Raw genomic sequence first — 21,617 nt, 5'->3', positions numbered from 1 at the left:
AGGGACCGCCTGCCTCTCCATATGAACCCAATCTGGCTGGGATGTTTTAAAGTAGAGAGTAGACAATTGGGAAATTTGCGCTGCCTGATAATACGAAAGGATGTTCGGGACCCCCAGACCCCCTTGATTTCTATGACGAAAAAGCGTGTCTTTAGAGATTCTGTGACCCTTGGAACCCCAAATAAATTTTAGGATCCTGGACTGGAAACTACGTATGCGGTCCTTCGGGACAGGGATGGGTAATGACCTGAAGAGATACAGTATTCGTGGGAGGAGTGTCATTTTGACCGAGTTTATCTTGCCCAACCAGGATAACTTAAGGGTATCCCAGAAGGCCAGATCTTCCTCCAGTTTGCGGAATGTCGGGGGGAAATTAGTTGAGTACAGTTTGTCAATTGAAGCGGTAAGGTGAATCCCTAAATAAGGAATGTTTGAATCTGTCCATTCGAAACGGAAGTTATGTTTAAGTTGGGAGACCAATGAGAGTGGAAGGTTGATATTAAGCACTAAAGACTTGGTATAATTGACCCTTAACCCAGAGATATCGCCAAAATCATTAAGGAGTTTGCAAATTACTGGGAGCGAGGTAGTCGGTGAGGAGATGAAAAGCAAAACATCATCAGCAAATAGAGCACACTTGTGAATTTTCGGACCACATCTAATACCCTTAATGTCAGGGTTCGCTCTAATTGATATAGCAAGTGTTTCAATGACCATGGCGAAAATCAATGGAGACAAGGGGCAGCCCTGCCTTGTGCCCCTACGTATAGAGAAGGGGCTCGAGAAATAACCCTGCATCTTTATTCGAGCTTCTGGGGTCGAATAAAGAGCGTGAATGATGTTCATGAAGGATTGTCCAAATCCCCACCTTTCAAGAGTGGGAAACAGGAATGACCAGGACACCGAGTCAAACGCCTTCATTAGATCTAATGAGAGGAGGCATCCCTGTTGAGGGGGACCCCCGTCCCACTGGGACTGCAACAGTGAGATTATGTCTATTGCCCTCCTAATTTGATCCGGGCCTTGTCTCCCCGGGATAAAACCCACTTGGTCAGCATGCACGTATTGGTTAATGAATTTAGAAAGACGATTAGCCAAGAGTTTAGTTAAGATTTTAAGATCGTTGTTGATCAAAGATATGGGTCTATAATTAGACACGCTACTAGGGTCTTTACCAGGTTTTGGGATAACCGTAACAAAAGCTGAATTGAGGGCCTTATCCAGAGGAGAGCCAGATCTAAGGTGATTAAAAAACCGAGCAAGATACGGGGCTAGAGTTTGCGAGAAGTGCTTATAATAAGGCACAGAGAATCCGTCGGGTCCTGGTGCCGAATTTGACTTAAGGTCCTTAATTACCCCTTCTATTTCCTCTGCAGAAATAGGGGCCTCTAAATCGTCCCTATGGTGATCCTTCAGTGTGGGGATCTGAATCGATTGTAAAAATGAGTGAATGGCGTCGGAACGTGTGCAACTATCTGTATTACCGTAAAGGGAGAGATAAAAATCCTGAAATGCATCTAAAATTTTAGGGGGATTCTGGGATAGTGAACCATCAGCCATTCTGATTTTTGGGAGTGAAAATAATTTGGTTTTAGGGGTAAGACGTCTAGCGAGTCGGGTACCAAAACTATTAGTATGTTGATAATGGCGTCCTCCCTCCCATCTGAGTTCTTTTTCTGCTACTGCTGTAAGAGCAAGGTTTAATGCATTACGGGCTACGTCCAGTTTGTCTGCAGAGAGTTGTGTGGGGTTAGCTTTATGACTTTTACTCAGGGAAGAAAATTCCCTTTCCAGTTTGAGTATTTCTAACTTACGAGCCTTGCGTAATCTGGTAGAGATTTGGATAAGGACGCCCCTTATGGTGGCCTTATGAGCTGCCCATAGCGTTGACGGGGAAATGTCTTCCACATCGTTGCGGAGGAAGTAATCTTGTATATGTTGTGCTATTTCCGTGACATGTACAGGATTGCTGAGAATGGAGGCATTTAAACGCCAATGAAACTCGGATGGGGGGGTCGAACCCCCCTGAATGGAAAGCAGGACCATGGAATGGTCCGAGTAAGCAGAGTCCCTAATGGAGGACCGACGCACTAATGGGATATGTTGTTGGAGGATAAAGAAGTGATCAATTCTTGCAAAGGTTTGGTGAGGACTAGAATAATGAGTATAATCCCGAACCCTGGGATTAAGTTCCCTCCAGGCGTCGATCAGACCATAGTGATATAATTGTCTGGCTACCTTTAGGCTCTGCTTAGTCGGACGAACCCTGTCCCTTCCGGGAGGGCGTGTTTTGTCTACCCCAGAGTCGAATGCTAAATTAGAATCACCCCCATAAATGACTATTCCTTCCGTCAGTGGAGATAAGGTGTTAAGCATGGATTGGAAAAACTGTGCCTGCCCCTTGTTGGGAGCATAGTATGAGATAAGAGAGTAAATTTGTTCTTCAATAATAATTTTAAGAAGAATAAATCTGCCGCCCGGGTCCTTACATTCAGAAACCAAAGAAAATTTAACTCTGCCCGAAAAAAACAGACCAACCCCCTTGGTCTTGTTGTCAGAATTGGCTAAATAAAACTTGGGGAATTTTGCGTGGATAAAAGAGGGTTGATAAGATTTTGGGAAATGTGTTTCTTGTACAAAGAGGATGTAAATTTTTTGGGAGTGACAATGTTGGAAAATTTTCTTACGTTTGATGGGGGAATTCAGACCTTGAACATTATGGGATGCTAGGCGCAGTACAGGTTTGTGGTGTGGGATGTCAGCCATGGAGCAGAAAGGAACAGAAGGCAGGGATACCCTTGTGACCTACCCTCTCGCTGGTGACCAGTTGTATACATCGAGGATCCAAGAGAGATTCCCAAACATCCAGATGAGACACTAGGGAAAGAGAGACCGCTTCATAAGCTATATCAGGGAGAGAAAAGAAGAGAAAGAAGAAAATGAAATAGAGAAAAGAAAAAAACAAAAAAGACATAAGTTTCCCAGGTGGGGGATAATAGCAATTCCGCCCACCGAAGGAAACCAACATTTCTATCCTCACAACGGAGGAGACGTCCAGACTGGATGACACAGACCCCTCAGGAACTGTCCCACCCAGAAAGGAAAGAGTGCTCAGGGAGAACGTCCCGGCCCCCCCTGCTCTCACCTAAAGGCAAGATATATAAAAATTCCACAGATAAAACTGAACACCTAAAACAAGACATTGCTAATGGATGTGATATATAACTTGCACACATCACAAGTATTGGAATGGGGGCAAAATGAGTGAATGCAATTAACCAAAAGTTTTGAAACAATAGAACCTGGTAAGGTTCGGACTCCAAAATAGAAGGAAAAGGAGTCCCACAGAAAAATAAACATTCGGAACCCAAAATAGGACTACGTCATCATCATGGAGGAAGTCCGTCTTTAGCTTTCTTGTGTTTGGGGGAGATCCAGAGTGAAGTAATAGGGCTGGAAGGCGGAGGGCGTTTGGCCATCCCAGAGGAAGTGGTCTGTAGTGATGGACGAACGTTTCGCCCGGCGGTCGTTTCGCGGCGAATTTCCGACTTTCGCCGTCCGCGGGTTCGAACGCCTTTTTCCGTCGTTCGCCCCGGCGGACTTACGTGTTTAATGTATACAAGAACTTTAACCTTTCGTGACACGTTTATCATGTGTTACAGGACAACCAATTGAGACATGACAGCTCATGGACACTTGGACATTCCCCCTAACCTATAAATACACCCGATCCGGTGGCCATTTTACATTCTTTCTTCTGTCACTGTAGGGAAAGGATCCTGTGTGGAGTAGGGACAGAGAAAACGCTAGCTATTTGGTACACAAAAGTTCTTTTCAGGACTGGTATAGGTGTTAGGTCAGCAGCCTGAGTTTCTTTTGTCAGTTTAGATAAAGGGACAGAGCGCTGTATGCTGCTATTTTAGGGACAGCTCAGCCAGATTAGTCTTTCTTCATCATCATCATCATCATCATCATTAGCTGTTACTATCAGGTCCACAAAAGAGCTATTCCAGCTAATCGTTCCAGCCTACTCTTTTTTGCCAATTTGTATAGGGACAGGCAGGAAGCAGTGTGTCAGGCAGTGAGGATAATTTTAAAGACTTGCTGTTACTATTAGTTCCACAAAGGTTCTTTTCAGGACTGGTATCAGTGGTACGGTAATAGGCTTGTACACGTATAATATTCTTTCTTCCAAATATAGAAAGAATATTATACTTGACTGCTGCCCTTCTGCTGCAGTCTGCTAATCATTCACAACTCACTTGTTCCACAAAGCTCTTTATCAGGACTGGTAACTTGGTCTGTCTAGGGTGCTACGGTACATAGGCTTGGGTGCGGTACAGTCTGCTGTTCTGTAAGGACCGCTATCGGTCCACAATACATAGGGTTGCCGTGCACTACTGCTGACCGCTGCCCTATACTGCAGCAGTCCTTCAGCGGTATAGGGACTGACGCACAGTCTGCTAAACACTAATACACAACCTGCTTGGTCCACAAAAGTTCTTATAAGGACTGGTAACTTGGTATAGGGTGCTACGGTACATAGGCCTGAGTGCGTTACAGTCTGCTGTTCTGTAAGGACCGCTATCGGTCCACAATACATAGGGTTGACGTGCACTACTGCTGACCGCTGCCCTATACTGCAGCAGTCCTTCAGCGGTATAGGGACTGACGCACAGTCTGCTAAACACTAACACACAACCTGCTTGGTCCACAAAAGTTTTTATAAGGACTGGTAACTTGGTATAGGGTGCTACGGTACATAGGCCTGAGTGCAGTACAGTCTGCTGTTCTGTAAGGACTGCTATCGGTCCACAATACATAGGGTTGCCGTGCACTACTGCTGACCGCTGCCCTATACTGCAGCAGTCCTTCAGCGGTATAGGGACTGACGCACAGTCTGCTAAACACTAATACACAACCTGCTTGGTCCACAAAAGTTCTTATAAGGACTGGTAACTTGGTATAGGGTGCTACGGTACATAGGCCTGAGTGCAGTACAGTCTGCTGTTCTGTAAGGACCGCTATCGGTCCACAATACATAGGGTTGCCGTGCACTACTGCTGACCGCTGCCCTATACTGCAGCAGTCCTTCAGCGGTATAGGGACTGACGCACAGTCTGCTAAACACTAATACACAACCTGCTTGGTCCACAAAAGTTCTTATAAGGACTGGTAACTTGGTATAGGGTGCTACGGTACATAGGCCTGAGTGCGTTACAGTCTGCTGTTCTGTAAGGACCGCTATCGGTCCACAATACATAGGGTTGACGTGCACTACTGCTGACCGCTGCCCTATACTGCAGCAGTCCTTCAGCGGTATAGGGACTGACGCACAGTCTGCTAAACACTAACACACAACCTGCTTGGTCCACAAAAGTTTTTATAAGGACTGGTAACTTGGTATAGGGTGCTACGGTACATAGGCCTGAGTGCAGTACAGTCTGCTGTTCTGTAAGGACTGCTATCGGTCCACAATACATAGGGTTGCCGTGCACTACTGCTGACCGCTGCCCTATACTGCAGCAGTCCTTCAGCGGTATAGGGACTGACGCACAGTCTGCTAAACACTAATACACAACCTGCTTGGTCCACAAAAGTTCTTATAAGGACTGGTAACTTGGTATAGGGTGCTACGGTACATAGGCCTGAGTGCAGTACAGTCTGCTGTTCTGTAAGGACCGCTATCGGTCCACAATACATAGGGTTGCCGTGCACTACTGCTGACCGCTGCCCTATACTGCAGCAGTCCTTCATTGGTATAGGGACTGACGCACAGTCTGCTAATCACTAACACACAACCTGCTTGGTCCACAAAAGTTCTTATAAGGACTGGTAACTTGGTATAGGGTGCTACGGTACATAGGCCTGAGTGCGTTACAGTCTGCTGTTCTGTAAGGACCGCTATCGGTCCACAATACATAGGGTTGCCGTGCACTACTGCTGACCGCTGCCCTATACTGCAGCAGTCCTTCAGCGGTATAGGGACTGACGCACAGTCTGCTAAACACTAACACACAACCTGCTTGGTCCACAAAAGTTTTTATAAGGACTGGTAACTTGGTATAGGGTGCTACGGTACATAGGCCTGAGTGCAGTACAGTCTGCTGTTCTGTAAGGACCGCTATCGGTCCACAATACATAGGGTTGCCGTGCACTACTGCTGACCGCTGCCCTATACTGCAGCAGTCCTTCATTGGTATAGGGACTGACGTACAGTCTGCTAATCACTAACACACAACCTGCTTGGTCCACAAAAGTTCTTATAAGGACTGGTAACTTGGTATAGGGTGCTACGGTACATAGGCCTGAGTGCGTTACAGTCTGCTGTTCTGTAAGGACCGCTATCGGTCCACAATACATAGGGTTGCCGTGCACTACTGCTGACCGCTGCCCTATACTGCAGCAGTCCTTCAGCGGTATAGGGACTGACGCACAGTCTGCTAAACACTAACACACAACCTGCTTGGTCCACAAAAGTTTTTATAAGGACTGGTAACTTGGTATAGGGTGCTACGGTACATAGGCCTGAGTGCAGTACAGTCTGCTGTTCTGTAAGGACCGCTATCGGTCCACAATACATAGGGTTGACGTGCACTACTGCTGACCGCTGCCCTATACTGCAGCAGTCCTTCAGCGGTATAGGGACTAAGAGTTTTGTCACAGGGTGATTTAAAAAATGACAGGCAGAGGAAGAGGCAGGCCCTTCCGCAGGGGTGGTAGGGGTAGGGCAGGAGCAACAGCCTTGAGCCAAAGTGGGAAGTTGCAGAAGGTGCGTTCAATTACTTTAAAGGACGCACCAGACTTGGTTGAGTGGCTCACTCAGCCTTATTCTTCTGCACCCTCCTCATCCTCTCGATCTGCACCCTCTTCTTCACTCTCTGCTATGTGCACCCCCAAAGACACTACCACCAACAACACCACCACCACCACATACCTTCCGCTTGAGTGCAAATGGGGGCCTTCATGCTCCAGTGTTTTAATAGGGACCCCCGTATAAAAAGCATGAGGGTCAAGGACCAGTACTGGGTGGCAACGTACTTAGATCCCCGGTACAAACACAAAATGGCGGAAATGTTACCGCCGTCGCAGAGGGCTGTCAGAATGCAGCACTTCCAGGCCTTGCTTCGAGAAATGCTGCATTCTGCTTTTGCGTGCGCTGGCAGAGGAGCAATTCCCACTCCCAGAGAAGGATTTGCGGGTACCAATCCAACAGCGCCTGCAAGAAGAGGCCGGTTTGAAGATGTGTTGGTGACTTCGGATATGAGGTCATTCTTTCAGCCGACCCATCGACAGGTGTCATCCGGATCCAGCATCAGGGAACGCCTAGACCGTCAGGTGTCCGACTACATTGGGTTAACGGCCGATGTGGACGCTCTGAGGAGTGATGAACCCCTAGACTACTGGGTGGGCAGGCTTGACCTCTGGCCAGAGCTTGCCCAATTTGCAATCGAACTGTTGGCTTGCCCCTCATCCAGTGTCCTGTCCGAAAGGACGTTCAGCGCAGCAGGGGGGATTGTGACCGATAAGCGTACTCGCCTAGCTCACGACAGTGTTAACTACCTCACATTTCTAAAAATGAATGAGGCATGGATCTCGGAGGAATTCAACACATGTGATCAGTAGACCATGTATATGTCTATAAACAATTTTTGGAATCAAGCACACAGACCTTCTTAATTCATTTGGCTCACTTCCCTGACCCAAAAAAGCACACCGTACTATATGCCCCTACCCTCCTCTTTGAAGAGGTTGAGCGGTGTCATATTTCTACTAGGGCTGCTTATTATGAGGGGTTCCCACCATCCCTGTGCTGTGCTGACTTCCTCCTGGGTGTTCTTATTATGAGGGGCTCCCACCATCCCTGTGCTGTGCTGACTTCCTCCTGGGGGTTCTTATTATGAGGGGATCACACCATCCCTGTGCTGTGCTGACTTCCTCCTGGGGCTGCTTACGGTGCTGCTGTCAGCGCTGTATGTCACGGAGCTGCTGTCAGCGCTGTATGTCACGGAGCTGCTGTCAGCGCTGTATGTCACGGAGCTGCTGTCAGCGCTGTATGTCACGGTGCTGCTGTCAGCGCTGTATGTCACGGAGCTGCTGTCAGCGCTGTATGTCACGGTGCTGCTGTCAGCGCTGTATGTCACGGAGCTGCTGTCAGCGCTGTATGTCACGGAGCTGCTGTCAGTGCTGTATGTCACGGAGCTGCTGTCAGCGCTGTATGTCACGGAGCTGCTGTCAGCGCTGTATGTCACGGAGCTGCTGTCAGCGCTGTATGTCACGGTGCTGCTGTCAGCGCTGTATGTCACGGAGCTGCTGTCAGCGCTGTATGTCACGGAGCTGCTGTCAGCGCTGTATGTCACGGAGCTGCTGTCAGCGCTGTATGTCACGGAGCTGCTGTCAGCGCTGTATGTCACGGAGCTGCTGTCAGCGCTGTATGTCACGGTGCTGATGTCAGTGCTCTGTATTACGGTGCTGCTGTCAGTGCTCTGTATCTCCTGCACCCTCTTGTTTGCCTACCCTGGTCCCTGACCTTCCCTCTCCTCCATTGCCTTCATTAGCTCCATAGTCCTGAATTGTCAGAACAATTTCCCAAATAAAAAAAAAATGCTTGTAGTTATCGATCCCAAATTCACCTCATACATGTATTATGCTATTGTCCAGGTGGTGGGACTACGTGCTACCCCCTAATAATTACCCCGTGGCCGCAAATTCGACCTAAAGGTTTGCGAAATTCGCCTCCCATTGAAGTCAATGGAGCCCGCGGCGAACGGTCGTTTTCGCGAACGTTTGTGTCCGTTCGCGTTTCGCGTTCGCGAAACGTCCCGTCGGAAGTTCGTCCATCACTAGTGGTCTGCATGGGGGATGGTGGATCCGATGGGATAAGGCCGAGCTTGCGGAGCAGTAGTTCTCCTTCATGGAGTGAGTTGAAGAGGAAAGGTTTACCATTAAAGTCAAATTTTAAGCCGAACGGGAATAGCCACCAGTACTTAATGTTCTTCTGAGACAGGATCGTCAATAAAGGTTTCAGGGATCGCCGTTTTTGGATGGTGAAGGGAGAAATATCAGCGTATAGTTGAATTGGGTGACCCATAATTTGAAGCTGGGGCGATAACCGGGCTTTCTTCATCACCTCTTCTTTAACACTATAGTAGTGCGGCTTAACCACTATATCGCGTGGGAGTCCATCTTGGCGGGGGGGACCCAGTGCTCTGTGAGCGCGATCCAATTCCAATCTGTGAGATCTGATATCCGGAATGAGGGATTTTATGAGTGAATGGACAGCGTCATGTACATCTGTTACCTATTCAGGGAGCCCCCTGATGCGGAAATTAAGTCTGCGGGATCTATTTTCCAAATCGTCGATTTTGGCGTAAGCCCCCTCAAGTTGTTCGTGTAGATCCTGAAAACGATCGGAATTCTGGTTCACTCGATCGATCGTGGCATCCATTTTATTTTCAATACTTTCAATGCGGGAGCCCAGCATATGGAGATCAGATTTTATGTCAGAAGTAATTCTGGATGCTGTCTGCGCTAGCCCCTTATCAAGCAGCTCTGCAAATTTGGAGAACATAGAGGACATATCCTGAGACTGAGGGGACTGGGTTGAGTGAGGAATGAGCTGTGCTGCTTCCGTGAAGGCCTCTGCAAGTTGTGGTCTGTGGGCTCCCTCAGGAGATAAGCAATGGATGTCCTCCAAAGTCTGCTGAATCAGCGATATGGTGGATGCAGGGGATTGTGGACCTCCCTTGATGGGAAGGGTGAGATCCTCTCCACATACCTCGTCGTGGAGTCTGTCCCGCCAGGGCGACAATCCCCTCGTGTCTGCGAGGGCCTCGTAAGGGCGATCGCTCCGCCGCCATCTTAGGTGAGCCGTCCGCTCCGGGGAGGCTAGCGAGACGGGTGTTCAGCCCTCTCCTCGCCTTTCCTTTTGGCATCCGTTCGAGCCCCTACGATGGTGGATACCTTCGCTATCCTTTTCGCTCGGATTTACGGCGGTGTTCAGCCGCTAAGAGAGCGATGAGGCCGGGACGTTGCGGAGCCCTGTGTTCAGGCGGCCATCACAGGGCGCCGCGCATGCGCACCAGCTTAGCCATTTTTAACACAAAAGTTTCAAACATTATCACACCCAACAATGAATTTATCACACCTGTGGCAAAGAAAGTTGTTGAACCCAAAAAAGTAACCCAGATCTGTAACTCAGACATGCGGCCAGGGGCAGGTAATAAAAGCAGGCGGTTGAGCTGTGGTTTTAGCGCCCCTCGACCACTCACCTGAACAAGGTGATGCAGTCAATAAGGGGTTTACATATGCCACAGAAAGTTTTAAAGGATAAGTTCACCTTTCTAAAAAAAAAATAATCAATGCACATTTTTATGCAGAGTAAAAAAAATGTGCATTTACTGTTTTTTTGTTTTTTTTTGGAGCATGTAGAGCGTTGCACTCATGATTGGGGCCACTGATAAGAGGGTACCACTGGTCTTCCTGTACTGGGCTCGGGGAGCAGCTTTATGTTACGTTGTAGGGTGCAGGCAGCTTTCAAAGCTTGAAAGTAGCTCCTACACTGACCTTTAATTAAATAACATTTCCTGGGGCCCTATCCTTTCATCGGTGGGGCCCGAAAGGCAGTAACAGAGCAGGAACTCTTTTTTTTATTTTGCTGCATTTGCCAACAATAAGTTTAAAGTTGCAGCTCCCAGCCTGTCTATCCCTGGCAGAGTGATATGGAAGAGATGCCTGTCTGCTTCGCTCCCTCACTAAGTGTTGAGGACAAAGAGCAGGGCTGCAGCCTGCGGTGACCGTGAGGCAATGTAGCTGTCCATCAGCAGGGTGCATGCAGAGAGTATAGTCTGTGCAGAGATCATCATCCAAGCAGCAGTGGCAGGAGCACAGAGCATTGCCGGGCCAAGGGGGAAGCAGAAGGATGCCAGTAACATGTGAAGTGGTGGGGGGGCATCACCGGGAGGAGAGTTTCTGCTACTACAAGGCTGACAGGAGCAGTGACAGTGGCATCACTACTCATGTCAGCTTAGCGCTGGAGAGCAGGAGAGAGCTGGGAGGAAGTGCTGAATGTGTTCTCTCTCCTTTCCAGCTTCAAGCTCTCATTGTAGCACTCTTGCATCGGCAATGTTACATTGAAACTTTATAGTTTGCTTACCCGCCCCCATCTCCTCCCAAGAAAGAATGTGGGTAGGGGGCAGGTAAACTCTGAAAGTGGCGATCTGACATCCAGTGGTTTACCCTACCCCTTCGGTAGCGGCATCTCTCCTGCTAGCTGCCTGTAGAAAGGGTTAAAATTCAACTCCCCCAGGCTCCTACTCAGCTATGATGTGTCAAGATAAGGAGGAGCCTAGGAAGAAGGACTTGTTCCCTTCTGCTGCCTTTGCAACGTAGGGGGAAGCTGCTGGAGGGCAGTAAAAATGCATGGCAGAGACGTGTGTTGGGCAGGCCCAGTCAGGTAAACTGTACGGTGCCCCATGATTTCTAACAGCGGCCCTGCTCACGATCAGCAAATTATGAGTGCAACCTCAGGCTCCTGAAGACTATCTGTGTAGCTGTCTGCCTATACCTCATATGGGCAGGCAGTTTCTGAATAAAACTAGACTTCACCAGTGCCATGATAGTTCATTGAGAACTACAAGCCTTCAGCTGTACTTGTAGTTAATTCAGTAACAGATCTCTGTGAATTAATGACATGGGCATGTGGGCAACTGCATTCTTTTCAAATTGTCGCAGCGGGTGCCGGGAGAAGATCCCTGGCCTGCTGCCACATTTAAAAAGGGGATCAGGGAGAGGTTGCAAGTCCAGGGACATGTTACATGTTCCACTCTAAAAATAGGTGGAACATGTAAAATGTTCCCAAAGGTAAACATATTCTTTAACTCTTAAAGCCAAAACTTTTATTTAGTTTGGATATTGTAGAGAAGGATTAGAACCCCCATATGTTTTCATATCTATACCCAGAGGGAGATTCACACTCTGTATTTGTCAATGTGATCATAGTCCCCAGGGCTCAAACTGTGGGAAAATCCAAAACTTTGAGTTTTCAATGAAATAGAAAAAGAAGACGATTCTTCCACGGAGGACACTTGTTCCGGGGTTTCCATTTGTTTTGAGGAAATTTGCTTTATTTGAAAATGAAGATAAATCTCCCCAATAAGACAAAAATAGCAAATTAATCAGAAGGGGCTCTAATTATTACCTACTCAAAAAAAAAAAAAAAAAAAAACATAGGTGTTCAAAGTTAAAGGATGACTTCACTTTTGTAGAAAATAATCTAGGAAATAAAAAAAAATAGCATATACAATTGCTACATAAACCATATTATAATTTAGAGTAGTTGTGAAGACTAAAGGTTTATTTTAACTTTGTGCATTTTATGTATAAAGGTGAAAAACCTTCAGTATTCAGCTCGCTGCCTCCCTTCATACTTACCCAAACCCGATCTTGATCCAGCAATGTGCACAAGAGCAGCTGCTGTCCCGTTTGCAACCTGGAGGTATTCTGTACATCATTGTTTTACAGAACACCTCCAGAAATGTAATTTACTGCTTCTGTGATTGGCACACTGGTCTTCCCAGAAGTCTACACCGAGATACAATTCAAATGTTAGCAGCTGCAGCTGTGATCTTTCAGAACCATGGGGGTTAATACAAGCTAAACGTCCCGTCATAGGACTGTGCTCGCCATCTCTGCACCCTCGTTTATAGAGTACTTTTCATGGATGGAAGTATGATGGGTAGGGAGGGCGTTGGGTTAATTGAAACAGCAGCACAGGAGACACTTTTCATAGAATGTACTGGTAAGTACTTTTTTTTATTTTTTATCTTTGACTAAAGTTAGGCTTTAATAATTTAATTGGCATGTTGATGAAAGGGTCGAGGGGGGCAGGGAAGGCAGCAGATTTTAGGTTTCATATTTTAATGAATTTATAAGATTTTTTATTTTTTTACTATTTGCCTAATGTTCTGCTGTAACGAAAACAATTTGCATGCCTTTAGGAACGTAGTTTTACATACATTTACACAATTTACATATTAATCAGGTCTGTGAACATTTAGCAAAAGTTAAATGTTTGTCAGGGCATAGTCTACACACAGCTTGAACACCACATATTGGCTTGCCCTCTTATTCTTATAATAAATGTTCCAATTTAAAGTGGAGGGCCACCCTAAAATAAAAACAATTGCATTTATATTCTTAAAAAAATTTAAAAAGATAAATTAATAAAACAAACTTTTTTTTAACTTACCTGAAACTGCTGTTACTAGGCAGTCTTCCTAATCTACCTCTTCCTATTCCACGGCGCTTCCTCTTCTTTGGCGAGCAGCCCCGATGCCTTTTGAGACATGTGTGTCACCCAGAAAACAATGGGGCCATTCACAAAGCGCTGCGCGACTCGTGCACGCGCAGTAGGAGACGGGCAGTGAAGCTGCAAGGCTCCACTGCCCATTTCCCTTTTGCCTTTATTTCCACTTTAATCCCTTCCCAGCTGCCCTGATGTCCCTTTAAAGGGTTCTGAACATCTGGAGATTAAGAAGGCCCAGCGATCATGTGACCACTGTGATTGGTTGTCGCAGTGGTCACATAGTAGGTAGCCGATCCCACCGGCTACAGATAATTAGTAGGGACTGGGAACTGTCTTTGACAGGTCGGTCCCTGTGCTGGGAGCTTACATAAAAAAATTGGTAAGGCTATACTTTACTTTCACAGCCCCTACCAGACAAAATAATTTTAAAAAACAGGATAGATTTGAGAAGTGTTTTTGAGAGATCTGACCTCTCTTCCGGTCTTCCTGCTCACACTCTTATGACTACTCATGAATATTGAATCTTGTCATTGTATGCTGTTTAATTATAGGGCTTGGTTATCAGGTATGAGTATAAGTGATAAGTATAAGTGAATATTACAGCCTGGTGGTGAAGTTGGGGTATATAAATGGCTTTTATTATATTGATTTAATAGTTTGGAAAGTAAAACGTACATGTTGTACATAATATATAATAAATGTCTTCTCTTTCAGAGACTCCAGTAGTGCTGATTCCCAAGTATTCTATGATAGGACCATTCAAGGGACACCGAAGCATGAAAAGTACACGTAAGTACTCTAATTGCAAAGAGAACTGCCCACAACCACATTTTTTTTTTTACAACCCTGGTAAAAGTATCCAGTTTGGAGACTTTTTTTTTGGCAATCCTTATCCTTTTGGCCCAACAACTGACATTCCTAAAATTGCAGCCTATAGGGAACTTATCACATTAATGCCGCAAGTAGTGTCATCCTTGCCCACATATGCATTCCAAATAATAACCTTCCAGAAATGTATCTAACTTCAAATATCACATTGTAAATCTACTTTTATAGGATCATACTTTTTCACTTTCAATGATTTTTCTTTGAAGATTTTAAATAATACCAACCATTGTGAAATATTGTTTGGATAGTCAATAGACGGTTAATGAGAAAACCCATAGTGAACAATATACATTTACGTGCTTGAGAATAACAGATTTGCAAAAAATAGTAATAGTGCCCAGGATGCTGTATTCATATATGTCAAGGATTTGTGGAGAGACATGTTAACCTAACATGTCTCGCCCAAGTAGGGAAGGATGGTGCTCCACATGTGATCAGTTATGGCTCCAGCCATTTGATGGTTTGACAGTTTGGATGAAAGCACAAGCAAATGGTACAGTTAGCAATCCCAGCATTCCAGGAATGTAACAGTTTTTTTTAAACCGTTAAATTGATGGGTTTAGTTCCGCTTTAAGGCCCCTTTCACACTGGGGCGGGAGGTGAGTCAGCGGTAAAGTGCCGCTATTTTTAGCGGCGCTTTACCATCGGATTTGTGGCGCTATTCAGCTGCTAGTGGGGCAGTTTTACCTCCTGCTTGCGGCTAAGAAAGAATTAAAAACCACCGCAAAGCGCCTCTGCAGAGGCGCTTTGCCGGTGGTATAGTCGCGGTGCCCCATTGATTTCAATGGGCACCGTTCCAAAGATGCTGCTAGCAGGACTTTTTTTACTGTCTTGCCAGTGCGCCGCTCCAGTCTGAAAGCCCTCAGAGCTTTCACATTGGAGACCAAGCAACGGCTGTTTCAGGGCGCTTTGCAGGCGCTATTTTTTGTGTTGTAGCACCTGCAAAGTGCCCCAGTGTGAAAGGGGTCTAGGGCTTTTTCACACGTGACTAAATTTCTAAGGCTCAACAAACGCTCCAATAGCGTTTGTATGGCGTTTGTATGGCCTTAGTATGGGCGTCAGACAAGCATCAATGAGCTTTAGTATGGGCATTAGACAGGCATTTTATAAGCATTAATGAGGAGGTTTTTTATGGAATGCAGATTTGGGCAAAGATGAATTTCTCAGTGTTCCCCTTTTCTAGATGACACTAGTACAAATAGGGAGGGTAAATCTACCTAGTAGGGACAGCCATAAAAACCTGACAGCTGTCAAAAAAATAAAACAAAAAAAAAAGGTTTTTGGCTATATATGCTTTTTCTTCATGGTCCGTGTAAATGAGAACATGGTAGAACATGGTAGGGGTGCCTACATACTTTGTATTTACTCCTTGTCGACATCTCCAAGTGGCCTTTTAAGTGGATCTTAATGCTGGGAGGCGTAGGCAGAGTACCTGAACATGTGACCACGGTGATTAGCTGTAACATCAATGCCCAAAAAACTGTACCACTCAGACCCCCCATTCATTTTCACCAGGTAGCTGTTATGCTGCTCCAAGCTGCTGGTGAGGCTGAATGCAGGCTCATCAGGCTCAATCGGGACTACAACAAAATGGCCCCCAGCCACACTCTTATGCCCTGTACACATGGTCAGACTTTCCAACGACAAAATCTGTCAGATTTTTTTCCAACGGACTTTGGCCCAAACTTGTCTAGCATACACACGGTCGCACAAAGTTGTCGGAAACTCAGATCGTTCTGAAAGCGGTGACATAGAACACGTACGACAGGACTATGAACGGGCCAGTAGTCAATGGTTTTCGTCTTGTCATTTATTCTGAGCATGCGTGGCACTTTGTCAGTCGGGATTTGTCTACACATGATCAGAGTTTAAACGATCGGATTTTGTTGTCTGAAAATTTTAGACCCAGCTTTCAAACTTTGTGTTTCGGAAATTCTGACGAAAAAAAAAAGACAACACGATCTGATCGCACATTTTCCGTCAGAAAGTCCGACCGTGTGTACAGGGCATTACTCTAAGATGGTCTCAGCTTAGATCCCCTCTAACACAGTTTACCCGATTTCAGGCTTATTCATAGAGGTAAGGCTTTCATTGAAATTAAGTGAAACATGTTAGAGGGGTTCTCTTGTGGTGGGGACCTATAGTATGTTGAAGCCATTTTAATGCTTTTCTGACTGTTGGTTCTGCCAGATATAGATAGACAGATTTAACATGAAACAATGGAGCCCCATGGATGCATATATGTAGCAGCCTGGCGTTAAGGCCCATCTGCTACATAGCATGTATGCATTACGCCAGAGAATATTTTGTTAATTCATAAAAGTACTTAAAGGTACCACCAAGTGCCCGTTTTTTCTTCTTTTTGTCAGCTGGAACAGTTTTATAGACTAACAAAATACTTTTAAAAAACAAATTTTCAGAAAACAATTATGAAAAATATGTTTATAACATTTTTTTGGTAACAAACTATAAGCTACCTTGCTAGTACACCTCAAAGGACACAAATGAGAAGCGAGATCTCCTATTATTTACCATGACCGCTTCCTCTATGAATTAAGGCCTAGGTCCCTTGACGATTGGCCGATGTAATTAAAAACGTGATTCGTGATACGGGGGTTACTGCAGTCCTTTGAAAAGCAGTATAATTATTCCTGACTGGTTACATATACAGCCCAGATCTGTCATTATAAAATAATGAATGCTGCAACCCAGTGTATAAATAATCTCAGTGAACATATCATATTTTTTCTTAGCAGAGTTCAAAGCTGAAATAAATAAAAATAGATTATGTTTGTAGCTCATCAGAATTATTACAGCAAGCGCAGTTTACATGAGAATGTGGTTTAAATGGGCAGGTTTTTCAAGTCATGCCGGCTATTAGCAAAGTCCCTGAGAGATCCAACTTCACACAAATGTTCCCCAAATTGTATCCCCACAGCACCGTAGGCTAACTAAATCAGTTGATGTTCCGGCCTGTTTCAAAGCATTCTACATAGCACTCTAGAACCTGGCAGAACCCTTAGCCTCCACCTCCAAACGTACCTGTGCTGAGCATAACAAGCTCAATCTCCCTCTGTCAGAGGAAGAATTTGGCCAAGCCCTATGTCCTGGTGTAAGGCTCCTGGCCCATACGCCATTCTATTATAAGAATTTTCAACAACCCCTTGCATCAGATTCACCAAAGCATTTAACTCTATTCTTCAGGAGCACCCCCTACCCAAAGATACCATGTGATCACACCATGTGGTCCCAAAACCTGATGATCTTTCAATATGCTCTAGATACAGGTCCATTTTGCTTCTAAATACTGACCTTAAAGTGGTTGTAAAGGCTGAAGGTTTTTTTTTACCATCAGGCATTCCCCTAATACTCTCCTGGGCCCCCTCATGATCCAGCGATGTGCGTGTGCCTCGGCTGTCTCTCTCTTTCTCTCCTCATTGGCTCCCACTGCTGTTAATCACAGCCAGCGGGCCAATTAGGAAAGAGCGGGGGAGGGATCGAACCACAGCTTTGTGTTTCTTATGGATAGAGCAGGGCTTGGGAGCGAGCACACACTAGTGTCCCCATAACAAGTGGCTTGCTTTTGGGGGGACTGGTCAAAAGGGAGGAGCCAGAAGCACCAGCAGGGGACCCAAAAAGATAAGGATTGGGGCTGCTCTGTGCAAAACCACTGCACAGAGCAGGTAAGTGTGAAATTTTTGTTATTTAACCTTTAATATCACTTTAAACTCTATACCAAAATTCTTTCTCTTCACTTCCTACCATATCTGTCCTGTATCATTTCATCTTGTAGAGAGGCTAGGGACAAAAGTGAACAGGATTCTTTCTTTAGAATTCACCTTGGAAAACTGAACCTGGGACAGGGCTGCCCGCTCTCACATACTTTTAAAGAAAATTTCCCTCCTTTCTTTCCAACCCTCTGTACAGATCTGCAAAAATGGTGCCACTTTTCTCATTCATGGTTTGGAAGAGATCACATTTTGAAAATGAATGTACTACCCCATTTGCTATATCTACTACAAACTCTCCCGATTTCTAAACCACAGTCCTTTCTATGCTTGGTCAAAACGAAATTCTCCAAATTTTGTTTGGGTGAACTGTGCCCCGAGAACACAAAGGGGAGTCTCAGTTACACTAAATATAGGGTTTTTTCTGACCCATTTGTTATGCAAAGGAGGGATGGGGGGGGTTCTGGGGTGAAGGAATTTGGGGGAAAGGAGGCTATGTGTTGTGAGGAGAGAATTTGCACTGGGGAAGGGGTAGGGGGTAAAGAGAAATGTTCAAATTTTTTTTATTATCAGTGTACCCTTGCTGGGGTCCCCTGCCGGCGCTCCTGGCAAGCCACTTGCTATAGAGGCTCGCTCCCAAGCCGCACTTTGTCCATTGATGCACAGAGCATGCTCCACGCCACCCCTGCCACTCTCTTCTCCTAAATCTAATAAATTCCTTCCCTCTTTTAAATGTTATCACACAGTTAAACACAGTTTAAATGGCTGCAGCCAGACTTAGTGGAGGGATATTTTACAGCATATTTGGCAAGTACAGAATAACAGTGTAACGAAACGTCCCACACGCTTGAGTGCTTTCATCGTATACCGCTTCCTCCCAGTCTGAATATAGATATCGGATATTCCAACCACTAACAACAAACACAAAAAAACAATACTCGTTTGGTTGCTGAACATGGACTGTTTATTAGAGCAAGAATAAAGTCTTATATACAGTTGAAGAGGAGGTTCCCCCCCCCCCCTTGCTCATAGTACTCTAACAATACACCTGTAACCAGGAACCTAATTAACATGAGCTAGTTATCTAATCATTTACCCAGACTTGGTGACTCAGAGATATGACCTTGCAGGGTAGACTTGCCGTCTCCTCACTCAACTTATAATACACATAATTATAAACACATCCCTCAATAGTTTGCTAGGAGACAAAGGGGTGTTAATGAGCACAATAAACTATAGGTTTTCCAGATCTCATTAATCAGCATTCCTTTCACATACATTTGTCTACTGAGTTCCAAGCTGGCAGAGACCATCATGGCTTCCTTAATAATGTCCATTTGCATTATATAACAGAATATCTTTCTAAATGCTTGTAGTCAGTATGCCAGAGGCTACCATTCAGTCCCCTCCAAAAGCCTCTGTCCCGGGTGAGTCACAAACACACAGTATATATAAACAAATATGCAAAGTGGTTGGAAGGAAGTTTCAGAATGGCAACAATGTTTTTTTTACAAATGATGTGAACAGACTGCGGTTCCTCTTTAAGCTCTGTTACTTCCCTCTCTCTGCGTGGCAGTGAGTGTCACAGATGGTTCCTGAACATCAGAATTGTTACAATAGATACTGTGAATGGTTTGTGCTTCCATAGAAAACATAAGATGGCAGCTTTTGTTTGTGTGTGTAAAGGGTTTACTATGGAGTCCCAAGTGACAATGACTCTCAGTCCTGTGGCAGTTGGATTGTTGTCCCACAAGCTGAAACATCTCTGTAAAGGTTGAGGCAAGCTATGACTGCCATTATCGCAATCCCTTCCTCCACTTTCGTTCTAGTCAACATCATTAGGGTGATATATACTACATGACAGGTTCACTTTAAAACTGTAATCTCCCTTTGCATAGGAAAAGAAATACATATTCTGAATTTTATTCTAGTAAGGGCACTTCCTGTATATTAGGCCATAAAAAAAAACACATTATAACAAATATAACTGATATATGACAGATGAAGCTTTCGGAGCAAGCTGCAGTATTATACCCCTAGGGAATTCTTATACACATATTTTCTGCTTACCCTCAAATAGCGGGCGGCCGTAAAGGAAGAATAGGAGCACATGCTGGAGGCTCAGAATACAGAATCGAGAAGGAAGTAATCATTCAAAAGTTTTAAAATAGCATGGAAATTGAGGTTCATGTTTTATAGAAACAGAATAATATTAGGCTAAAGCTTTTTGCCACTGTAGAAAAAGTATATAGAAGAGCAAACTAGATTTAAGACATAAAAGCACCACTAATGTGAATAATATTGTGTTCTAGTATGCGGTTTCAGATTAATACATATAATCATGATATTCAGTATATTGGTTTTAGATTTCACATTGTTTTTTCTCTGCATTTACATGCAGACCAAGATGATTAGCGAAGGTGACGGTGACAGGGGTTGGGTCAAACTATAAGGATCCTTTACACAAGCTATCCGATCATGTCCGCCTATCAGTTATTCAGGTGGACCTGATCGGACCCCACAGTCTCCTCTATGGAGCGGCGGATGTCAGTGGATACATGTCTGCTGACACTCGCCACAATCGGATCCGATCCTGCCTGCAAAAACCAGACGGGTGGTGGTCTTATTTTCCATCTGTCTGGTGGATCACATAGGAAATGCACAGGTGGTCCATTTCCATCCAATTTTCCCATAGAGGAGAGTGGGACTTTGTTCGTGTTCGCTCTGCACAGTGAACGGACACTGACCTCACATTTGCCTGCTTAGTGGAGATCAGCGTAGAGATCCCCCACTGAGTAAGCGGAATCCACAACACAGAGGCACCCGTGTGAAAGGGGCTACTTTTACTATGCATATGTGAATTACCCTGAACTCTCAGGCACTCATTAATGTTTACTATATGCTGGATCTTGTTTTCCACCTATGCTGCGCACCGGGTGTCGCCACTTTCTTTTACCTATCTGTTACGGAAGCCAGACTGTTTTCTTTCTGTTGTATATACTGATAAAATCAATAAAACCATATTTGCAAAAAAAAAGAAAGGGGCCTAACACTGCCAGGGGTTAAGGCCCCTTCAGACATTTGCGGCCTGTTGCGGTGCTCTACCACACATGCGTTACTGTGCTGTACTTTATGCATTAATTAAAACAACCTATGCATAAGGCTCCATGCACACTAGCTTTTTTCATAAACTCAAAAAAAAGCTAGAAAAAATGTTGGATGAAAAATGCTGATAATAGCACAATAACACCGAATGCTCTTAACTGCTTCTAAATGCTACTAAAATACTCCTAACAGCTTTTATGGGCTTTTTTTTCTTTTTCTTCATGTACTGCAAAGATGCTAATAAATGCTCCTAAAAGCTTATTTAGGCTCCATGCACACTAGCATCATTTTAAGCTCATATAAGCTATTATTCAAATTTTTTTCTGCTCCTAGAAGCTAAATAGCATTATCCTATGTGTCCATGCGCACTACTTTAAGCAGAAACAAAACATTTTTTTAGCATATTTCCAGCCAAAAAAACACTGAATGCTCCTTAACGTTGCTAAATGCTCCTAACTGCTTCTAAATGCTAATAACAGCTTTTTTTTAGCTTTTTATTTTCTACACGTATTGCAAAAACACAAATAAAATGCTAATGCTCCTAAAAGCTTCTAAAAGCTACTAAAATGCTACTAGAAGATGGCACAAAA

The 21,617-nt window shown here is 44.8% G+C and overlaps 1 protein-coding gene across 1 annotated transcript in view; it reads left to right on the top strand.

Annotated features, from left to right (window-relative positions):
• The window catches only part of LOC143986675 (spermatogenesis-associated protein 7 homolog), a 273,557-nt gene that overhangs the window by 39,567 nt on the left and 212,373 nt on the right, over positions 1 to 21,617 (top strand). The window contains exon 2 of the mRNA XM_077485081.1: positions 14,021 to 14,095. Within this exon, the coding sequence (XP_077341207.1) occupies positions 14,021 to 14,095 (75 nt within the window). The remainder of the gene's footprint in view (positions 1 to 14,020; positions 14,096 to 21,617) is intronic.

Source organism: Lithobates pipiens, unplaced genomic scaffold (assembly GCF_037356315.1).
Source record: "Lithobates pipiens isolate NorthernLeopardFrog02 unplaced genomic scaffold, aLitPip1_a1.2 Scaffold_18, whole genome shotgun sequence".
NCBI lineage: Eukaryota > Metazoa > Chordata > Amphibia > Anura > Ranidae > Lithobates > Lithobates pipiens.
Note: the sequence above shows the minus strand (reverse complement) of the source record. Positions and strands in the feature narration are given on the sequence as shown.